The 19,758-nt window shown below is 47.8% G+C and overlaps 2 protein-coding genes across 2 annotated transcripts in view; one reads left to right on the top strand and one right to left on the bottom strand.

Moving 5' to 3' along the window:
- LOC149325196 (uncharacterized) overlaps positions 1–19,758 on the top strand; it is a 156,101-nt gene that overhangs the window by 32,652 nt on the left and 103,691 nt on the right. The window lies entirely within an intron of this gene.
- Positions 2,482–18,584, bottom strand: LOC149325199 (L-serine dehydratase/L-threonine deaminase-like). The gene is made up of 6 exons (XM_089563879.1): positions 18,351–18,584; positions 16,048–16,276; positions 10,226–10,265; positions 8,773–9,003; positions 4,058–4,182; positions 2,482–2,714 (listed from the first exon to the last, which is right to left on the bottom strand). The coding sequence occupies exons 1-6, from the start codon at positions 18,516–18,518 to the stop codon at positions 2,482–2,484; spliced, it is 1,026 nt and encodes a 341-aa protein (XP_089420005.1). The 5' UTR covers positions 18,519–18,584.

Here is a 19,758-nt window from a genome sequence, read left to right as displayed (position 1 = left end):
ATGTAGCCACAGGAGGCCCTATTTGCAGACTCGACTTTTGGGCCTCCTGATGTATATACCCCATAACCATGTACTGTAAATATGAAATAAACTTGATTTGATTTGAAAAAAAAACACAAAATATCAAATGCTGTGAAAACAGTTGATGCATGTTTCGGAAAATTCATGATACGGGATGTCCATGCTGAGCGGTTACAAAATGAACCTGACCGTGCAACAGGCATTTCGAGATTTCGATCCGTATTCCGAAGAAGCCTGGTTCTAGAGTATTTGTTTCTTGAGCCTCGCATTTCTTTTGTTTGGGAAGCACTGCAGTAACGAATAACAGTAAGATTTTAATGCTGTCAACAACTGCCTGAAAGCACATTCTCTACGACACCACCTTGATGTCCTCTTTGTACATAACTGCACAGAGTGAACGTAACCTCTTTCCACGATTTTCACCTCTTTGACTTTCTGTTGCAGAATTTATATAAACAAAAAAAAATCGAAATCACACACAGCCACCGAACACGCCTTCACTAATGCTGGTACATATGTTCCGCGCCCCCTGCCAATCATTCGGAGGTCCAAATTCTGCTAGGCTAACTTGACTTGACCGTTTGAAACTTATTGCGGCGGCAGTGCTATTTTTTCTGTCTGTGCTGACTTTTTCTGTTTGGATTGTCGAGCTTAATTGCCTAAGTGCATTCTGCACGCATAGTATACTATGCAAATTGTTCGAAAGCGGCGCTATTTGCTGACATTGTGGACAAATGCATGAACGCGCTCATTTCGGGGGGGATACCCTCGTAGCCAGAGCACCATGAAGTGGTGATTTGTTACCGTGATCCTGGTTGCATAGGTTGCATGGGCTGAACATCAAGGAACGGTGCTTTTACGGAAGAGTCTGTATGCTGCTTGGGAGTGTGTACAGATGGTCGTGTGGTCTGTGACTACGTACAGATGTTTGCTATAGACAGATATGGCTAGGCATCCCGTCCTCTGTCGTGTTCGAGGTTCTGAGGTTTGCTGCTCCTCGGGTAGTGCGTGTGTCCAGGAAAGCGGCTTTGTGGGTCCGTGGGAACTGTGGGCGCGGTGTGGCGTCGGTATATGGGATGTCCTGCCTTGCGTTGTATAGTTTTGTAGGAGGGACGCGCGTGCTTTTCTGTGAAGTTTGTGGTGGTCTGGGTGCATGTTTCAGGGTAGTGGCTTCAGATGCAGGTTGCTTCGTAGGTGAAGACTGAGGGTTGAGTTTTCCGACGAATTTAGCGTCCGGGCGCAGGCGGATGTCCTCCCCAGCCCACAACGATACACTCAAACCCAAAGAGAGCCCCGGGCCTTGGCTAACACACTGTCATACAGCACTGCAGGGAAAGCCGCATCGTATACCCTCCTCCCTACGCCACACATAGACCAATTACAAAGCATATATTGGCGACAACTTCAAAAGAACTGATACCTATCCCCTCAGTATGCACACTTTTTCCAATCTCACCCACTTCCCTTCGTATTGTAACACCTGCGGAGCCAGCCCCCCCCCCCCCCCCCCCTACATCACTACATATCCGGCTGCCCACATCCCATCTGTGTCTCGCCCATTCACACACCCACTCCACCTAATGGGAGAGCGTCCTTCTGGCCGCACAAGCTGGTAACAGCCCAAGCTGATTGACGGGGCTAGGCTGAAGGGGAAGGCGAGAGGGCTCTTAGACTGCGGAGCTCTCTCGGGAAGGTTTATCTTCGTTATTAAATAGAGTTTATCGTCCTCCTCCATTTTATTGTGTGCACGATATCTGCGCGCCGTAAAGGTTCAATTGTGCGCAATCCACTGCTGCATTTCGAAAGTAGCGTTGATCAACTACAAAACTTTTATTTCTTCACTTTAGTGTCAATCATTAAAAGTACACTTCCGAATTTGACTCAAAACCTATGTGCCTGTGACACGAAGTGCTGAAGCTGAGGTCATTTCATAAGCGTGAATGCATGCTTGCATATGGCTAAGTTGCTCCAAAGGCTCCTCTACAATCTTCTCGCTTCCGCTTCAGATGGGTCGAGGGGAGTCGGTAGAATGGCAAGTTCATCCAGGGCAGTCGGCTTGGTGCCCTTTTCTTTCCAGCAACTTTGATGCATATGCGCTGTGCGGCTATGGTTTGCTTGTTTGGTTATTTTGTCTGTCAAGTATCTACATCTAGAATCTTGTTCGTTCCAATATCGCGACTTTCGCAACCTTGCCAGGGAATTTCGGCAAGTCTTCCAGCGGCTAGGTGTTCATCTTTCCAGTAACGCGTCCACAGACCGTCGCCAGTGGTGTTCGGCACGGCAGCGTCTGCGACAGCAACAGTGTAATTTTTTCCTGTTTCGGACCAGAGGACACCAGCGGATATGCAACTTCTGTCGATCTATACTCATTTGCTGTGACGGGTTTACACCTCGCGTTAATTTCGTTAGGACCCGAGATCACCAAAGAAGCAAAGGTGAAGCACATCTGTCGGCCACACATCAGTCGATGCCCGTGTGCTCCTTTTCGCCAGGGCTGGCAGCTCCTCCCCCCTTCACCATCTTGCTCCACTCTTCGAGCTGCTGGATGGTGGCCGCGCTGCCGCCGCACACGATCACCACCAGGGGGCGGTCCTCCTTGAGTCGGCCCTGGCGGCGCATCTCGGTGACGCGCGCAGAGTACACGGCCGCCAGCGAAGCGCCGCACGCGGGCTCCACAAGGGCGCGGTGGTCGTCTGCGACAGGGCGGACAGCTTTCGTGTTCAAATCTCGTAGTTAATCATGGGAACTTAATTTATTGTTGCGAAAGCAACACTACGCTAGTCGCTGAACCATTTCGCGGAGCCGAGGAAAGGCCATACTGCGCATGCGCGAAGAGCAGTGACGTCACATGGCGCACAGCTGGCGCGCCGCCGCCATCGCTGCGCGGGTGACTCAGAGGTGCCGCCGCCGCGCTTGCCGGTTGCGCGTGCGCAGTAGCGGCACATATCTGGCGTGCCACTCCCTGCCGTGGACGCTTCTCCACTCCCTCCTTTCTTCGGACGGCCAGTTCGGCTCCTGCCTCGGTCGACGCTGGTCGCACCCTCATCGGCTTTAAATAAACGAAGTCTAAAAGTACCGTGTTCGTCTTTCGCTGCATTCAACACAGCGACCGGACACGACAATATTCTTTCGCGTGCCTGCATGCATTCCCCGCAGGATCAACTTTCTGAAATGGATAAGCATTCGCGAAAATTGTGAACATTTATTACTTTACAAAATTTTTCGTTTTGTACAACGGCCTAATCGTCATTTCATTTTCATCAGCCGCAATGTTAATACTACATGAAACCCAGTGTTATATCTTAATAACGCTTTACCAGTGCGCAAACACCTTCGCACTAGGAGCTTAGCTTTTCCCGCCTTACTTATAACCATTTTTCTTATGCAGAATACGCTTGAGATTGCCTTTTTGTCTTTAGTTGCTACTGAGGCCCTCGCCTCTCAATACGTCAAATACGTCAAAGCAGCACCTGAAAGGCATTTGGAAACCCTGAACTTATCAGAACAGGCGCAACACGGAACATGGGATAGAAAAGCCCTTGAACCTTCCAGGTGGTATGAATTCAACAGGGGCCTATTGTCCTAGGCGTCCACCACAGTTTAGAGCATCAAGGCGTTAAATAGACACACAATCACATATCCAACTGTTTTATACGGCAAAGCGTACTTGTTCAATGGGAAACACTTATTTTATTCATTTACTTATTCAAATGCCCTAAGGGCCCACTGAGGCATTACATAGAGGGGGGGGGGGGACAAATCAGAGCACATTTTTGAAAGCCGAAAAAGCACTTTACGTGCTTAATACGTCAGGTTGAGAAAGAACATAACGTAAAAACTGTTACAAAAAATGCACAAATAACAAAGAAAGAGAACATACTGGTTTGCAAGTAAGTGATATAAAAGCAAATCTGGTTACTGAACGCGCTGGGATTCCAGAAACATAAAATATTTACGTGCCCGTGTTAGCGATAGGAGAAAGGATTACCCCCCTCCCCGCATTCGACTGCACATGCAGCGACGTCGATGGGCTCACCGGCGAAGCGGTTGCAGGCCTCGACGGCCAGCCGGTCGGAGAGCACCATGGAGTAGATGGTGCGCGTCTTGTACAGCTCCAGGATCCGGGTGCACACCTTGCGTATGGCCAGCGCAGCTGCTATGCTGCGAAGAAACCACAAGCGCAGAGGAACGCGCCACGTTGGCGTTTTGTCATGCAACACCGAAACCGCAGCACGCGCCAAGCCTCAGCAGGCCGCTTCCTCGGTGAATCGAGAACTCCGGCATCGAGCATAGGGCCTAATCTGGTCGGTGCTTCAAGAATCGGCGGTGGATGCGAATTACGCAGACTCTGGCGGCATGTGAGCGGAAAATGCATTGCTGAGTCTACGCTCTTTTTTTCTAGCGTGCCACGTTGGTGGTTACGCGCCCACAACCTTTGTCACGAGAATTCGCGTGTGTAGGCAGTACGCTGCGTTCTAACTTCTAAGCAAGCATGTTTGTTTGTTTGGTTCTTTCTTTCTTTTAATACTATGGAACTTATTAGGAAAAATTAAAACTACCCTTATAAAAATGCTCTATAGACAGTGTGTGGACTTCTCATTGACTCTATTGACTTCCTATAGATATTGCTTTTTGTCTATCCACAGTCTATAATCTGTCCATAGACAATACTAAAACTGTATGGCCATAAATCTATAGATTGTCGATAGACTGTCTATAGGATATGGATTGCCTATATGCTGTTCTCGAGGATTTGTCTATAGACAGCCTATAGACTTTACAGACAGAAGGCTATATGCCGCCGCCGGTGGCTCAGTGGTTATGGTGCTCGGCTGCTGACCCGAAAGACGCGGGTTCGATCCCGGCCGCATCGGCTGAATTTCTTTGGAGGGGAAATTCAAGAGGCCCGTGTACTGTGCGATGTCAGTCCACGTTAAAGAACCCCAGGTGGTCGAAATTTCCGGAGCCCTCCACTACGGCGTCTCTCATAGCCTTAGTCGCTTTTGGACGTTAAACCCCATAAACCAACCAACCAGACAGAAGGCTATCGACACTGCCTAAAACTTCTTTTGTAACGGAGCGTCCCGGCCCGTGCCGCATAAGCATAGCGGGCTTAAACCGTTTAAAAATAAAAAAACACGGTAGTTAAAGAAAGCATTTCGAATAGAAGAAAATACAAAGAAAAGAAATGAATAAAATAAATAAAATGGTTGGTCCGTTGGTTTATGGGGTTTAACGTCTCAAAGCGACTCAGGCTACGAGGTACGCCGCAGCGGAGGGCTCCGGAAATTTCGACCACCAGGGGTTCTTTACACGCACTGACATCGAAAATAAATAAAATCAAATAAATGTACAAGCAAAGCACAAACGCATGCAGATGCCTTCCCTTCATGCTGAATTCTCGCAAGAACTTTATGTGAATAACTACGTCAGTCATTTCGTTAGTGTCCGGTTACCGTCAACATCTTTATCCCCAGCGCACCGCTCGCGAACACCACGGAATTGTTAGCAGAAAGTGCACTTCCATGGCATTCATGCATAGACATAACATTCCAATATTCAGCAATGTCTTCAGGCTTAAACTGGCTGCGTACATATTACAGGAAGTTAAGACCGAATACAATGCATTCATGGCTCAGTATGACCGCAAGAATACAGGCCAATATTTACGTACAATTTCCATTATTACGCATATTCCACGAACTAACTACCGTAAACAGAAGACTGCACCAACAGGTCATGCTACCGAATACAATGCATTCATGGCTCAGTATGACCGCAAGAATACAGGCCAATATTTACGTACAATTTCCATTATTACGCATATTCCACGAACTAACTACCGTAAACAGAAGACTGCACCAACAGGTCATGCTGCTAAATGAATATCCAAGCATAACTGAAGCAGCAAAAATTGCTTTCGCAGCTCGAAATTTCAAATATAAAATGCGGGCTTTCTTTTCCTCACTGCACGAAAACACTGCACAGGATTAGGTTGAAACATATGTCACTTTTTTTTTAGTACAATAATTTATCTATCTATAAGTTCATTTCATGCGCCAGTTTCGACGAGCCAAAGATTACTAGTCTTGTTGTTGCATTCTGTCTTGTATTTCTCTACAAACAATAGGCTCTTTGTAAACTTTATTTTGCATAACATATCCTCATTTGTCTTCTTGGTCTGCCTTTCGCGTAGTGTGTATCATGTCTCAGATTTCGTCTTGCATTTTTATACATTCATATTCATTTTTTATGCGCCCAAAATGAAGCTCATTTTGTCTTCCATGTGGGCCCTATTTTCGTATTGAGCTCCGAATACAGGTATTTCAATATTTCTGAATGCCTATTCAAATTGTTCACCCTACTTAATGCATGCATTATATATATATATTGTTTCGTTGGTACATCACTGCTGCTGCGCCCTGCGGGGTCAGGACCTAGTCAGGAAGCCTATGCCCTGCTTTAGTGTGCCTGGCAGGAAATACCTGTATAGTGCCAAAAAAACAGTAAAGAGAAAAAAAACTGCCTGCGCCGACAGTTCAGGGTTCTTGAAACACTATGTCGTTAAACTTTTAAGCCGCATGCCCTATACGACACACGGATAGTGGGTGTACGTGATCGTTACACGGGGCGTATAATGTAAACTGTATGGAAAGAAATGTCACCTTTCACGCCTTGTTTAAGCATGGTTGCTAACTTAACTTTATACAGCCGCTAAGCAATCGACAGTGTCTTATTAGTGATGTCCTGGCAATGAACAGCTACGGGCCTTTCTTGAACTTTTTGAACCCACAGTCGCATCACATTGCTTAAAATCCCTCGTGCAGATCCAAAAAACCGTTTTCAAAATACAGAGTCCACCGAGAACTACACTAAAACATGGAAAAGAGCAAACAAAAACTATAACTCAGTCCTTGGCCACAGACGATGCATCCCGTAACGCAGGGATGGCACGCAAACATTACTCGAAAGACACTCGTACGCGCGTGGAATGGCCGAAGTGAACTCAATGATGACTTCTTTCATAAAATGTAAAATGACTAAGACGACCTAAAACAAGCCTCAAAATATTGTTAGTGCAGCGGACAGTGAGAGTAGTTACGCGCAGGTGATACATGCGACGTCGCAAATGCAATGTTGAGGAACTCTGTGCAGCCCAGTTGTTTCATCCTCAAAGTTTACGCGGTGCGGAGACACATGGACGACAGGGAGGGAACGAATAGGACGAGACGAGCGCCGACTACCCGATCCCGGAATAGCTCAGAAGCCGCTTTTACTGCCACCAATATTTTGTGAAGGAGGGCCAAGAGATAGCCAAGTGGCTTTGAAAGGTTGTGTCCAGGCGTGAGGAGCCGCGAGGAACCTAGGTACAAATTAGGTTGTCCTAGAAAAGCTAGCGTAAAGCCGTTGAGCTCATGAGGTAATTGAACTCATGCTCGATTGCACTTTGCCTATTCCTCAAGAAAGGCGCAGTTGTTTTGAAGCGGCTACTGAAGAACTCTGTTTTTCTACAGCTAGATGTGATTTGTTCGCTCCTTTTATGCCACGACTTGGGCGAGGTGAAGGGAAGCGAAGATCACGTTTTGGTGCACCACTAATGTACATCAAGTTCAGTCTTCGACAAGCAGAAGTGAGATCCAATACAGATACCTAAACGGAGGCCAAGAACAGACGGCTACACTACCCGAATATATCAGAAACTGTAGACCTTGTTTGTTTCCTGTAGTGGTTCACTGCACACATTGCCAAAGAGCACTTGACACGGGTTTTTCGGTTCGATGGAGCTGTGTTTCTACCATAAATATATGTGGCCTTAAGAGTGTAAGCCTTCCTCCGACGGGTACCCGACGGGTACCCATCTTTTCTGCTATAAAGGAAATGCACTTTGTCCAGTCAGGACTGCAATGACAGCAAAGGAATATTTCTAAGATCTAAGAGAAAAGTATACAACAGCTGTATCCTACCGGTACTCACCTATGGGGCAGAAACGTGGAGGCTAACAAAGAGGGTTCAGCATAAGTTAAGGACAACGCAGCGAGCTATGCAAAGAAAAATGATAGGTGTAACGTTGAGAGATCGGAAGCGGGCGGTGTGGGTGAGGGAACAAATGCGGGTTAATGACATCGTAGTCGAAATCAAGAGGAAGAAGTGGGCTTGGGCAGCGCATGTAATGTGAAGGCAAGATAACCACTGGTCCTTAACGGTAACGGAGGGGATTCCAAGAGACGGCAAGCGTAGCAGGGGGCGGCAGAAAGTTAGGTGGGCGAATGAGATTAAGAAATTTTCGGGAATGCGGTGGCCGCCACTGGCAAAGAAGGACAGGGTTAATTGGAGAGACATGGGGAAGGCATTTGCCCTGCAGTGGGCGTAGTCAGGCTGATGATGATGATGAAGTCTAATGCGGCGTAGAGTACAAATCTCGCCGCCAGAAACACACGTTACAGTCCACGCTTGTTGTTGGGCTAGTTGGTAATACATACTTCTGAAGGAACCAGCGCACAAAACACAACGGACAAGAAAAAGGCGGAACACGACGGCGCTCCTGACCGTCGTGTTCCGCCTTTTTCTTGTCCGTTGTGTTTTGTGCGCTGGTTCCTTCAGAAGTCCACGCTGCTCTTTCCGTGCCTAGAGACGGCGGCGTAGAAGGCGCCTATCGAAACGGACCCCGCATAGCCTGTATTGGCTTGGCGACCTCCTAGCTGCGGTTAACGTTGCTGATATCTGCGCGCGCGGACAAACCAGCGGTCGCACCTGGTGATCTTGGGCAGCGTGACCTGGCTGCCGGCCCTGAGCGAGGCGCGGAAGGAGTCCGCCCCTCGGGTCTCGACGGCCAGGATGGGCACGTCGGCCCAGCCGACGGCCTCCATGCCCTGGGAGAGGCCGCACACCAGCCCTCCGCCGCCCACGGAGGCCACCACGGCGGCCGGCAGCACGCTCCCCATGTCGTCCTTCATCTCCGGCACCATGGTCGAGTTGCCCGTCCTGACGCCCTCGGGGAACAACACGCGGGACGACGTTACAGCGTGGCGCCACAAACCGCAGCAAGTGCTCGGGAAACCCGGCGGCTCCCCCTATGGGAGTTAACCCTTACAAAAAAAGTTTTAGACAGTCTATAGAGTGTCTGTAGAATTCTGTCGATAAAGTCTATAGACTGTGCAAAATACCAGACAACAGTCTATAGGCAATACAAATGCCATAGACAGTCTATAGACAATCTATAGATTTATGGTCATACACTTTTAGTAGACATTTGTCTATAGACTATTAATAGGCAAAAAGCAATATCTATACAAAGTCAATAGTCAATAACAAGTCTATAGATCGTCTATAGACAAATCCTAGACAATCTATAGGCAATACAAATGCCATAGACAGTCTATAGACAATGTATAGATTTATGCCATACACTTTTAGTGGACTTTTGTCTATAGACAATCTATGAATAGACAAAAAGCAATATCTATAGGAAGTCAATAGTCAATATTAAGTCTATAGACTGTCTATAGACCATTTTTATAAGGGAACACAGCATTCGCCTGGGACTAGACAAGTGTGTTTCCATGATTGCCTTCGCCGGTCCGGCACAATCTCTTTCCCACACATCTGAAATGGCCGTCCTCGCGCAGTTATATCTAGCGCATGCCAGAGAGTTCCTGTTGCTCAAGAATTTTTCAGAAACAATTATCTGGAATTTTGAAGAGCAAGGAAGCATTTCTGAGCGTACTGTTATTTGCTTTCCGAACCACTGAGCATGTGTGAAAGTTTAGGCAGCAAGGTATTTGAAACAGGCAAGAAATGGCAGGTTGGGAAGTACTGTTTTCTCTAACTGTAGTTTCTTAGACACTTTAAAATGCGTTTAGATGACCAAATGAAGTTTTACAGTGAACACATCAAGTGCCATTTCATGTAACAAAGTGGCAGTTGTTGCATACTATCTTCCTGGAGTATTGATACGTTTATGTTAAGCTGTCGTTCATACATATGTCCTAGTTTCTGCAAAAGGCCTAGGGGTTCTTCCGCGGATAAAATGCAATCCTCAAAAAATTATTCACCATTAGAGATTAAATAATAACCCCAACTCAGGCCTCATTTGCGTGAGCCATTGGAGATTCCACGAGAGACATTAGCAACAATTAACTGTCAAGAGCTGCAACAGCGCGTCGTCTACTTCCGCATGGCGCTGGCTGTAGCAGTGGGTGCTTACCATATCATCGGATTGTCAAATGGGTGACAGTAGTAGCCGCCTGAAATATGTTGGAAGCGACAATGAGTATGACGTAAGGACGACAAGTTATTGCAGTATATTCATTACTACCACGGTCAGAAAGCGCTAACCGCATGTGACGATAATTTGCGACAACACGCCGCGCGATGGCTTCGCGCCGTGAGCTGAGGGCCACCGGACCACTGTCGCTTATCGCGTCGCTCAGTCTCTGTGTTTCAGAAAATTTCGCTCACCGCCTGGAAGCAGCTCGCGAGACTAGCCAATAGCAGGAGACATGGGTGGCACCTAACTTCCGATTTAACTGTTTTGCGACTAAAGGTAATTTTTTCTAGCGCGGTTTCAGCGAAGAAGCTGCCGACTCTCGCTACATTTGAGCCATACCGGCCATGCATCCAATAATTCAGTGAAAGATTGATATATATAACAGAACAAGAAAGGTTGTTGTGACGTATATGTTGTTAATTATCATGGGAAGGTGTGGCGGAGAAGCGTCACTTTTGTCACTTTGTGAAAGTCCCAGCACCGCAAAACGTTGTTTGGCAGCGATACATGCGCTGTGTCCCTTAGAAATTCAGTATATTACGAAAAGAATTTTCGTCGGTGCATTTATTGTACTTGATGCTGTTTAGTCTCAAAAACGTAATTCTAGCACAGCTATACTTCCCTGATCACGTGAGGTGTCTGGACGGCGAGGCGGCGGCAACAGAGGAACACTGAAAACGCTGTCGCCAAGCGTCGTCGCTTCCTGCGGGTGTACGAGCGGCTGCGGTAGGCGACGGCCGTCGTACGTGGCGTCCCCAGGAACATCGCTTCATGCGGTTACCGCTTATGTTACGCTACGTCAAAGGAGGACAAAGGCTCTATCATCTGTCCAACTGACTCTGCAGCCGCCTGCTACCTTATCTTGGAATAAATTATGTTCTCCTTTCGATGCAGCCGAAATTCTAGAGGCCCTTGTACTGTGCGATGTCAGTGCACAGGTGGTCGAAATTATCCGGAGCCCTCCACTGCGGCGTCCCTCATGGCCTTAGCCGCCGCAACGTTGTTTTTCCGAACCACCGATGCAGCCGTATTATTTTGCGAGGAATAAATTGGAAGCCGATGAAGCCTTGCGCAACCTCTTCCTTGCGTAGCTCCTTTCTAGCGACTCGCGACCGAGATTTTTCGTCGTTGGAAGCAGATTGAGTACTGAGACATGAGCCCTTTCCTCCTTGGCATGAGCGGAGAACATTTGTTACCAGGATTTCCGGCCAGAAACTGACCACCGGCTGCGGATTACACTCGCGGTGAAAATTTGCACCGCGGTAGAAGCTTGGGTGTTCGTTGGTACTGGGTTATGTTTGATTCAGAATTTCGGGCACATATTTCGTTTGGCTGGGATTTAATCGGAAGTACGCATCCTATAAAGCGCTATAAAGAACTTCAACGGAAAAGAGAAGCTCTCTCATTGGCGGTGCTGGTATCGCCGCCTCTCGCCGCTAAAAAGAACAAGCGTCCTGCCTTGACAGCGGTGGAACAGAGATGGCGCTGCAAGCACCAATCTTTCGGGAGCGTTTTTTCTTATTAATTCTCGCTAATACTGGCGTGTACTCTGTACCCTACGCAAAGAAACGTGGACACCAATTGCCACATCTGTGGGACCAAGCCAAATGTCTAATCAAGAGAAGCATTTTTGGCAGCTTTATTGAGCGACGCAGCACTCGGCACCCCCCAATGCATGCCCGCAGCTTTTCTACCACTAAGATCCGTCCGTCCACCGCGGTCTCCGCAAAGCGAAAACCCCTATGCAACCTTCTGCAAAGTCTCGCCCTTCAAAGCCATTCCATCCCTCTTACCCGTGCCAAACACTACAGCAAAGTGAAAAGCTGGGCGAGATTAATCGGATTCAGGAGAAGGTAGCGCGAAAGACGAGGACGAAAGCTAGAAGCGAGACACTACCCGAGCACATTTCGCAGTTAGATCTTTAGTGGAGGAACACGGAACTTAAACCCACCTCGTGAAAAAAAAAAAAATTAAAGAGAAAGGGAAAGAGACAAAGGCAGGAACCAAAACGATAACATGAATATCGCTACGATTTCAGCAGCGTGAACACGGTTCGGAAAAGACACCTAACCGTGTTCGCGCTTCTGAAATCGTATGGATTACCACCAACTATAGTCGGATACAACTTAAGTCTGCAGTGAAGCTCCGCCCACATTGAGCCTCGGCGCACAGAATTCCTCCACGACAAAAAAGTAGCCCGCTGGTTAAGCGTTTCTTGTTAAGTAAACAAGAAGCTTAGCACAAGAAAAAAGTTACGAGCTCTCCAGTTCTGATACGTGGATCGTTTGATATAGTCAAGCATTAAAAAATTTATTTCGTTTACAGTTGCGATTCGCCAGCGGAGTAATACAAGACGCCGCGGACCGCGGCCCAGTGTTAGCAACTGCTGTTTTTATAAGTTGTATTATAGCCCGCCAGATCGTGTTATGAATGTCGCGGGCATGATATTGATATAACTGAAGAGGAAAGCTGAGTAACAACACACGTGATACAGTACTATCTTGAAAACATCGCTGTCAAACTCGAGGAACACCATAATAACCTAGTTCAACGCGTGGTCTAGATATGTTAGTTCTTTTGCAGTCAGAGAAACTGGTGTTGTGCTTATACAAGATTCTCCCTGCCCAGATATCTACAAAGCATCGATAATCTCTGCACAAAGTGGGCTACAACCTTTTCATTCCAGCTAGTGGTTGACGAGATATGAAGACTTTGATCCTCGTAGCGAATTATTTTCGTTCAGTCGTACGTCCAGAAAAATGTCCTGTTTGTCCTATGCAGGTCGTGCCACAGGAAACCGGGAGTCCGTACGCCATGCCTTATTCTCAGGCAACGAACCATGAGGCATGTCATGTCACAGATCATTCCGTTTTGTCTGTTCCGATTGCTTATTTTTCTGCTTACCAGGCCGCAATTTTTTGGGAGCTTGTTAGGGGCCGAAAAAATTACTTGGACATTGTAGCGCTCAACCAGATTGCTGACATTATGCGAAAGCCGGTGTTTGTATGACAGCACCACCTTTTTCTTTTATGGCTTGTCGTCGTCATTTTCCTTCTTCGGTGGATTTCCTTTCACCCAGCGAATAAGTTTTTCGCCAGCAGATCTGATTGCGCTCCGAACAGCCCGAGGACTTTAATCTCTTTACCTGTTCAGCGAAGCTTTGTGACATTCCATGCATGCAGGACTTGATGAGGACCGAATGAAGGGAGGAAATGACTATGCCATTCTTCACTACTTTTGAGTGACTCGAGGCTGAATGGAGTAAGGGTTTAACCGGTCTACTATGATACCGCCAAAATCTGTTTGAAAGAGAGCAACACATCTCCTGCGATACGTAATGCAACCAAGTCTCATTTAGCCTCTCCACGCGGACACCTTATGTTATTGTCCGAAATAAACTGCAGGAAGGGCAATCAAGTCGAGGCCACAACCACATTCACGGAAAACCTTTAAAACGTTGACGACCCGATCTGCAAAGCGTGAAATGTCCACAAAGGCCGGGTAGTCATCCACGCATCGTAGTACAGAGGAACACAAACCTTTAAGGACGAGGTTAAGACACCTATCCAAACTACAAACTACTTAGGAAGGTGTCTGCAAGAACAGGCGCAACGCACGAACCGATAGAGACACCGGACTTCTGCAGGTATGTTTTACCACTCCAGGCAGCGTAGGTAGACTTAAGGTAGAAAGAAACCATTTCAAGAAAACACTCGACAGGCTGCCTTGTTTCTGAAACATATCTCGTCACTGCCGTCGCACATAGTTCTTCAAGCTATCTGTAAGAGCTGGGTGAAGTAAGGAATAAAAAAGTTCGGTGACACAAGAACTAAAGGCGTTTGTGGTGCCAGGATTGGATTTAAACAGTAAATCTACAACTTTATCAAAATTTCCTACAAAAAAAAGGGCCTTGGATCTGAAGGCCCGACAGGTGCATAGCTAGGTATCCCCAGATAAAGTGTTTGCGTTCCTTTATGCAACAATGACACGGGAAGGGACGTCTGGCTTCTGCGTTTTTGCCGTGAAATACATACTTAAATGTGTACCGTTCTAATTTTTGACTCCTGAAGCAAGAGCGTTTAGGTTGAAGCCTTTCAGTACCTCAAAGGACTACTTTCTAACTTTCGACGCCTTCACATGGGCAGCACTGAAGTTCTCGATAGCAGTCCAGCCTTTGACACCATATATGCTCTCAGGAACAACCACAAGAAAACCACAAACCACAAGAGAAAGACCTAAAGCTTGACACTCCTCAGGGTTCATTCCTTGCAAATCAGGCATGGTGTACGAACGCAGGGTTTCCTGTGGCAAGACCTACATAGGACAAACAGGACGCTGTTTGAACGTGCGACGAAAGAACATGAAAATTCGCTCGCTGCATCAGTCTTCAAATCTGGCTGGCCACTTGCGGGAATGTCAAGGTTGTAGCTCACTTGAAAAACAAGTAGAAATATTAGCAAAACATAGGAGCGACTTTCACGCGAGATTATCGAGGCTTTTTACATATCTAGGCATGGAGAATATATAAACGCACCATCAGGTTCTCTGACTGTGGTAGAACAAACAGATCAAGACCACACGTGGAACTAGGTTACTTCTGGCGTTCCTTGATTGTGACAGCGATGTTTTCGAGATAGTGTACTATGGGTCTTGTGTCTCAGCTTTTCTTCTCAGTTGAATATCTTGCCCCAGGATATCCACGCTATATTCTTGGTTCCTATATTTTTCTTTCTTTCTTTGCAGAAAAAAATTTTCACGGGATGGGTTTATATCCCGCTTTCCCCCAATAAAGATTTAGTTGCGAAATAGCGCTAGTGTTGTGTCTTGCTTCTTCATTTCGTCTTCGTCTTTCCCGCTACCATCACTACGAACCCAAAACTACGCCCACCGACTAGGAAGCGCGGACTACTGCCTGACTCAGCAATGGCTCCTGGCACGTACCGAGGCCGCCGTCGCCGCCTGAGGGGCCCTGTACAAGCGGCATCTCCATCGCCCTTTAACAAATATGTTTATTATCCGCCACTACTGGACGTAGCCCTTACGCTGTACTTGCTGTTTTGAAACACACTGTAGCGTAACAGTGCGTTTTTATAGTCACTCGAGACAGGCCTGAACGCAAAGCCGGCGTCATAAGTCTCGGCCCTGGCCGTGGAGAAACGAGGTGCAATGCCTGAACGAGCATGCGGTGGCGCATGAAAGATTACGTGTGCGGTCGAGGAATACTGCATTCTTCCTTCAAGCGATGTCTTGCGTTGTTTTTTCAGAAAGAAGTTAACGATGGTTGTCTAGGCTAATGGGGTAGATTTCCACGGAAGCCAAACGTCGCAGAGAGCGGCAGAGTCAGACGGGAAGATAACATCACACTATAAACACAAGTTACTGCGTAGGAGCTGGCGTCGCGTTAACACTCACATCGTCTGCTGCTTCTTCTAGTTCTATCGTATTTTTGTCATAAACTGCTCCTGAATTCTATTCTATCGTATCTTTGGCCAAAGCCATAGCGCCACTGAAGCTCACAAGTTTACTCTGAGCTTCCAATGAATTACACTGGAGCTCGGCTCAGGGAAGAGGAGCTCCGTAAAACAGCTCTTGGCGCAAACAAAAAAATGCGGATAGTGTTCCAGAAGGCTCTCTCAGTACGGCGTGCCTTGTTAAATCAGTCAGCACATACCATTAGCGCCCTTTTAATAACTACTGGCCGCGGCATGAGAGACAGGGCAGTGGTATGTGTTGGGGATAAAAGATTGCTGGGGCCGCACCTTCTTTGGCGACGATTTCGCGTGCTCGCTCGTCGGCTTCGTCCCAGGTGTTACCCTTCACCTCGACGCGAGCGCCTTCGAGCTTCAGCTTGTCGACCATGCGGCGCGGCACGTTCCTAGAGATGACCACCACGGACTCCATGCCCAGCTGGCGGGCGCCGTACGCCACCGCCATGCCGGCGTTGCCGCCCGACGCGATCACCACTTTGGTGGCGCCCTGGCGCTTCGCCTGCGCGCGGTCAACAGGACGGTGCTATAAGCCGCCGAAATGCGGTTGCCGTGACCAGGGTTGAACCCTCTAACTAGCGCTCAGCAGCCAAACGCCATAGCCATCGCGTCGATTTAATGAAACGTAAGGAGGCGAAGCAGAATTACGAACTCTCTTTCACTATATTTATTGCGACTATAACAGGCTACCATTGGATAATCGTTGCTTGCAGAGCTAGTCCGAAAAGTGACAACGAGCGGAATCCACAGGACATGGCGGTCGACAACACGAAAAAAGTGGCTTAGTTTTTACGGGCAGTTTATTCAGGATTTGAGTGCACCACTGACAAGCCCAAACCAACATTTTGATTTGCTAGCGGTCACTTGAGGGAAGATGTGGTAATTTCCTCGTTTCAACGAATATCATGCACACTACCTCCCATGGGAGAATGCCGAATTACAAGTGTAGGCACGGTACTCAAATGTTCTGTTTTCAACATACCTTAATGGAACATGGTACAAAAAAAGACATGCTCAAACGAATCTCCAACAGGCTCCAGTTTCTACTTTTTTCTTAGCTGATTAACCTGCTACATCTGACGAGACGGACCTTAAAAAAAAATGGCTGTGGTTTAACTCTTCTAGACCTGGTTAAAGCGAAAGCGTTGGCAGTTAGCAGCTTCAGCCAATGCCTTCCTCCGTCGCCTTTCCCTGGCTTGCAACCGCCGCTTAGCGAGTCGTCGCTCACGTTCTTCCTCTGTTTCGGCAGCTTCTTTGGCGCAACTAGCTCCTCGCTTTCTCTTCAACATCGCTGCCCGTCGAGCCACACCTGCCGGTGCTCCGACTCAGCCTGCTCTCTGCAGCGCCCGGCTCTCGCTGGCGTTAGGACCGCACTGCCCACACTGCTCTCCTCCATGACGAAACGGAACGTGAGCACCTGCTTATAATGATAATAATAATAATTGGTTTGGTTGGTTTATTGGGGTTTAACGTCCCAAAGCAACTAAGGCTATGAGGGACGCCGTAGTGAAGGGCTCCGGATATTTCGACCACCTGGGGTTCTTTCACGTCCACTGGCATCGTACAGTGCACGGGACTCTAGAATTTCGTCTTCATCGAAATTCGGCCACCGCGGCCGGGATCGCACCCGCGTCTTTCGGGTCAGCAGCCGAGCGCCGTAACCACTGAGCCACCGCGGCGGGGCATAATAATAATAATAATGATAATTTATTTTGCCATCACCGTACGTTGATGGAGGGGGTGGGAATAAAAGCGATTAACGCTTGACAAAGTTCCCACCCCCTTTACAGCAAGTGAGCTGTGGCATGCGACAGCACTTCTGTCACGACAGCAAACAAGTGAAGAAAAAAAGAGAAAAGGCGTCATTGAAACGTGAGCCCGAAACAGCAGTTCGCTTAGGAAGAGAAGACACACAGCAAAACAACAACAATCATGGAAACTAAAATATCACTTGTAAGACACTTATTGTACAACGGAACGCTTGCACATGCATAATGAAATAGACACTAAGAGAGGAAAGTTTCGCGGAGAAAGAAGTCCAGGAGGTTAGAGCCTAGAGCTTCAGCTCCTTATTAGGCGAACGACGAGTCACGTGGTTAGTCATGTGACCACAGCTGGCGATGCGCCGCCGCGGCTGTATAGCTGCGGAGAATAGCATGGTACGACGTCCAGCCGCACAACCCGGCGCTCATCCGCTGCAATCTACATGCGGAGTCTACATGCGGCGGCAGTAGACTCCCTTGGCGAAACATGGCGTAGCGGAGCTTTTGCTCCAGTAACTATAAGCGGTTTTCAGAGCCCCTGCCTTGCCTACATTACTAGTCACACATAACTGTACTTCCATGATCCTCCTTTGATATGTGTCCATATTTAGCTCCCTCGGCCTGTAGCCTATCCGTTCCGAAACAATGCTCTGCTCTTTGCATAGAAGCCCCAGAAAATCGCTAAAATCGAAAGGCATACGCATGTTTGCATTGCGTACGCAGATGATAGGCACTTAGCAGCTCAAGAGCTCTTTCGAATGAGCAGACAGCACGCGGGGAAGTAAGTATACTACGCAAGGGCCGAATACGTACGTCCTGGCAGAGGACACCCATGCCCCTGATCTTGAAGGATCCAGACGGCTGGACATTGTCCATCTTGATGTATACCCGCTGGCCGTAGATCTGCGACAGGGGGACGCTCTCCAGGAGCGGCGTGCGGACGTGCAGCGGCCGGGAGGCCGGCTCCTCGTTGGCGGCCATCGCGAGGCTGTGCTGGGGAGGGCTATCCGCCACCGGGCGCCTCGGGACGCATGCCCCGCGTCTATACTTCCCCGCGTCAGCTCTGTGGCCGGCCCTGCGGCGACGCCTTGACACGAGGCACGCACTTCTTCTTCCCTCCTATACTGTCTGCATTTCATTTTTTCTCTCTTTCAGTCAGCGAAAAATTTAACCATTTCATGCGTTGCATTCGAATTTGCACATAAAGCCATCGTCCCGTCTTCGATCTCCCAGCTAAAAGGTCCCCTGTCGTTGCGTTGTCCAATCTCTCAGCCTATATCATATTACTACTCCTTTTCCTCCTCTATAAACGCTCCTCTTTCCAGCAGTTCACCGCCTGTGTCTTGGCCACTCCCCCGTAGTGGGTATGTGCCATTTTATTTGAGGCCAGCCAACCAACCAGCAGTAAGCCAGCGGACATGTTGCGTGGGGTCTAACGTACCGAAGCAGCAAGCGGGCTATGCGGTCGAGACGCCGTTGTGAAGTGCTTCAGGATAACTTCGGCCACTGAGGATTCTCTAATGTGCGTTTATTTGCCTGACGCGGGCGTTTTAGCATAATTCGGCCGCCATAAAAGTGCAGACACTGCGGACGGTATTTGAACCTGACGTCTCGGACCTAGCAGCTGAATATTATAAGGCCTGATCGACTGAATTCAGAGCCCATTTCAGCATCATCTTCCACTATAATGCGCTTAGCCACCGCGACGGCTTTACGAACTATAATTAGGTGTAAAGCTAAACACGTGTCTGAACGGTTTCTATGAGGCAATCGAGAGAATAATTGTGTCCGGGTTGTTTTCTTTGTAAGCTTTTCTAATGTTCATTTCAACTTGCAGCCTTCTTTCCAGGCTGGAAATCTAAAAAATTAGTCCTGCTTTTAACATGCATATAACTAAATTGATAGAGTCAATGGCCAACAAGGCAATAGCGGGGCTAGTTGGTGTTTCATAATGAGGCAATCGCACTAATTGGTACAGAAAGACGTCCGTCTGTGCTGTCGTCTTTCTGTACCAATTAGTGCGATTGCCTCAGTAGAGTGAATGGCTTTTTGAAGAAGGCATCAAGGTGCGCAGAAAACAAAAATGAAGTCCCGTTGAGACGAAATTGGCAGCTTTCTTATTGACATGATTAGAAAGAGAAAACGTTTACATTATGCAAGGGAAAAGTAGTAGTAGTAGTAGTAGTAGTAAAAGACTTTTATTCGACCAAAATTTATAGGC

Source organism: Amblyomma mixtum, chromosome 10, assembly GCF_055824585.1.
Source record: "Amblyomma mixtum isolate Tamu chromosome 10, ASM5582458v1, whole genome shotgun sequence".
In the NCBI taxonomy this organism is placed as follows: Eukaryota; Metazoa; Arthropoda; class Arachnida; order Ixodida; family Ixodidae; genus Amblyomma; species Amblyomma mixtum.
The sequence above is the reverse complement of the archived record's forward strand: the minus strand, read 5'-3'. Positions and strand labels throughout refer to the sequence as shown.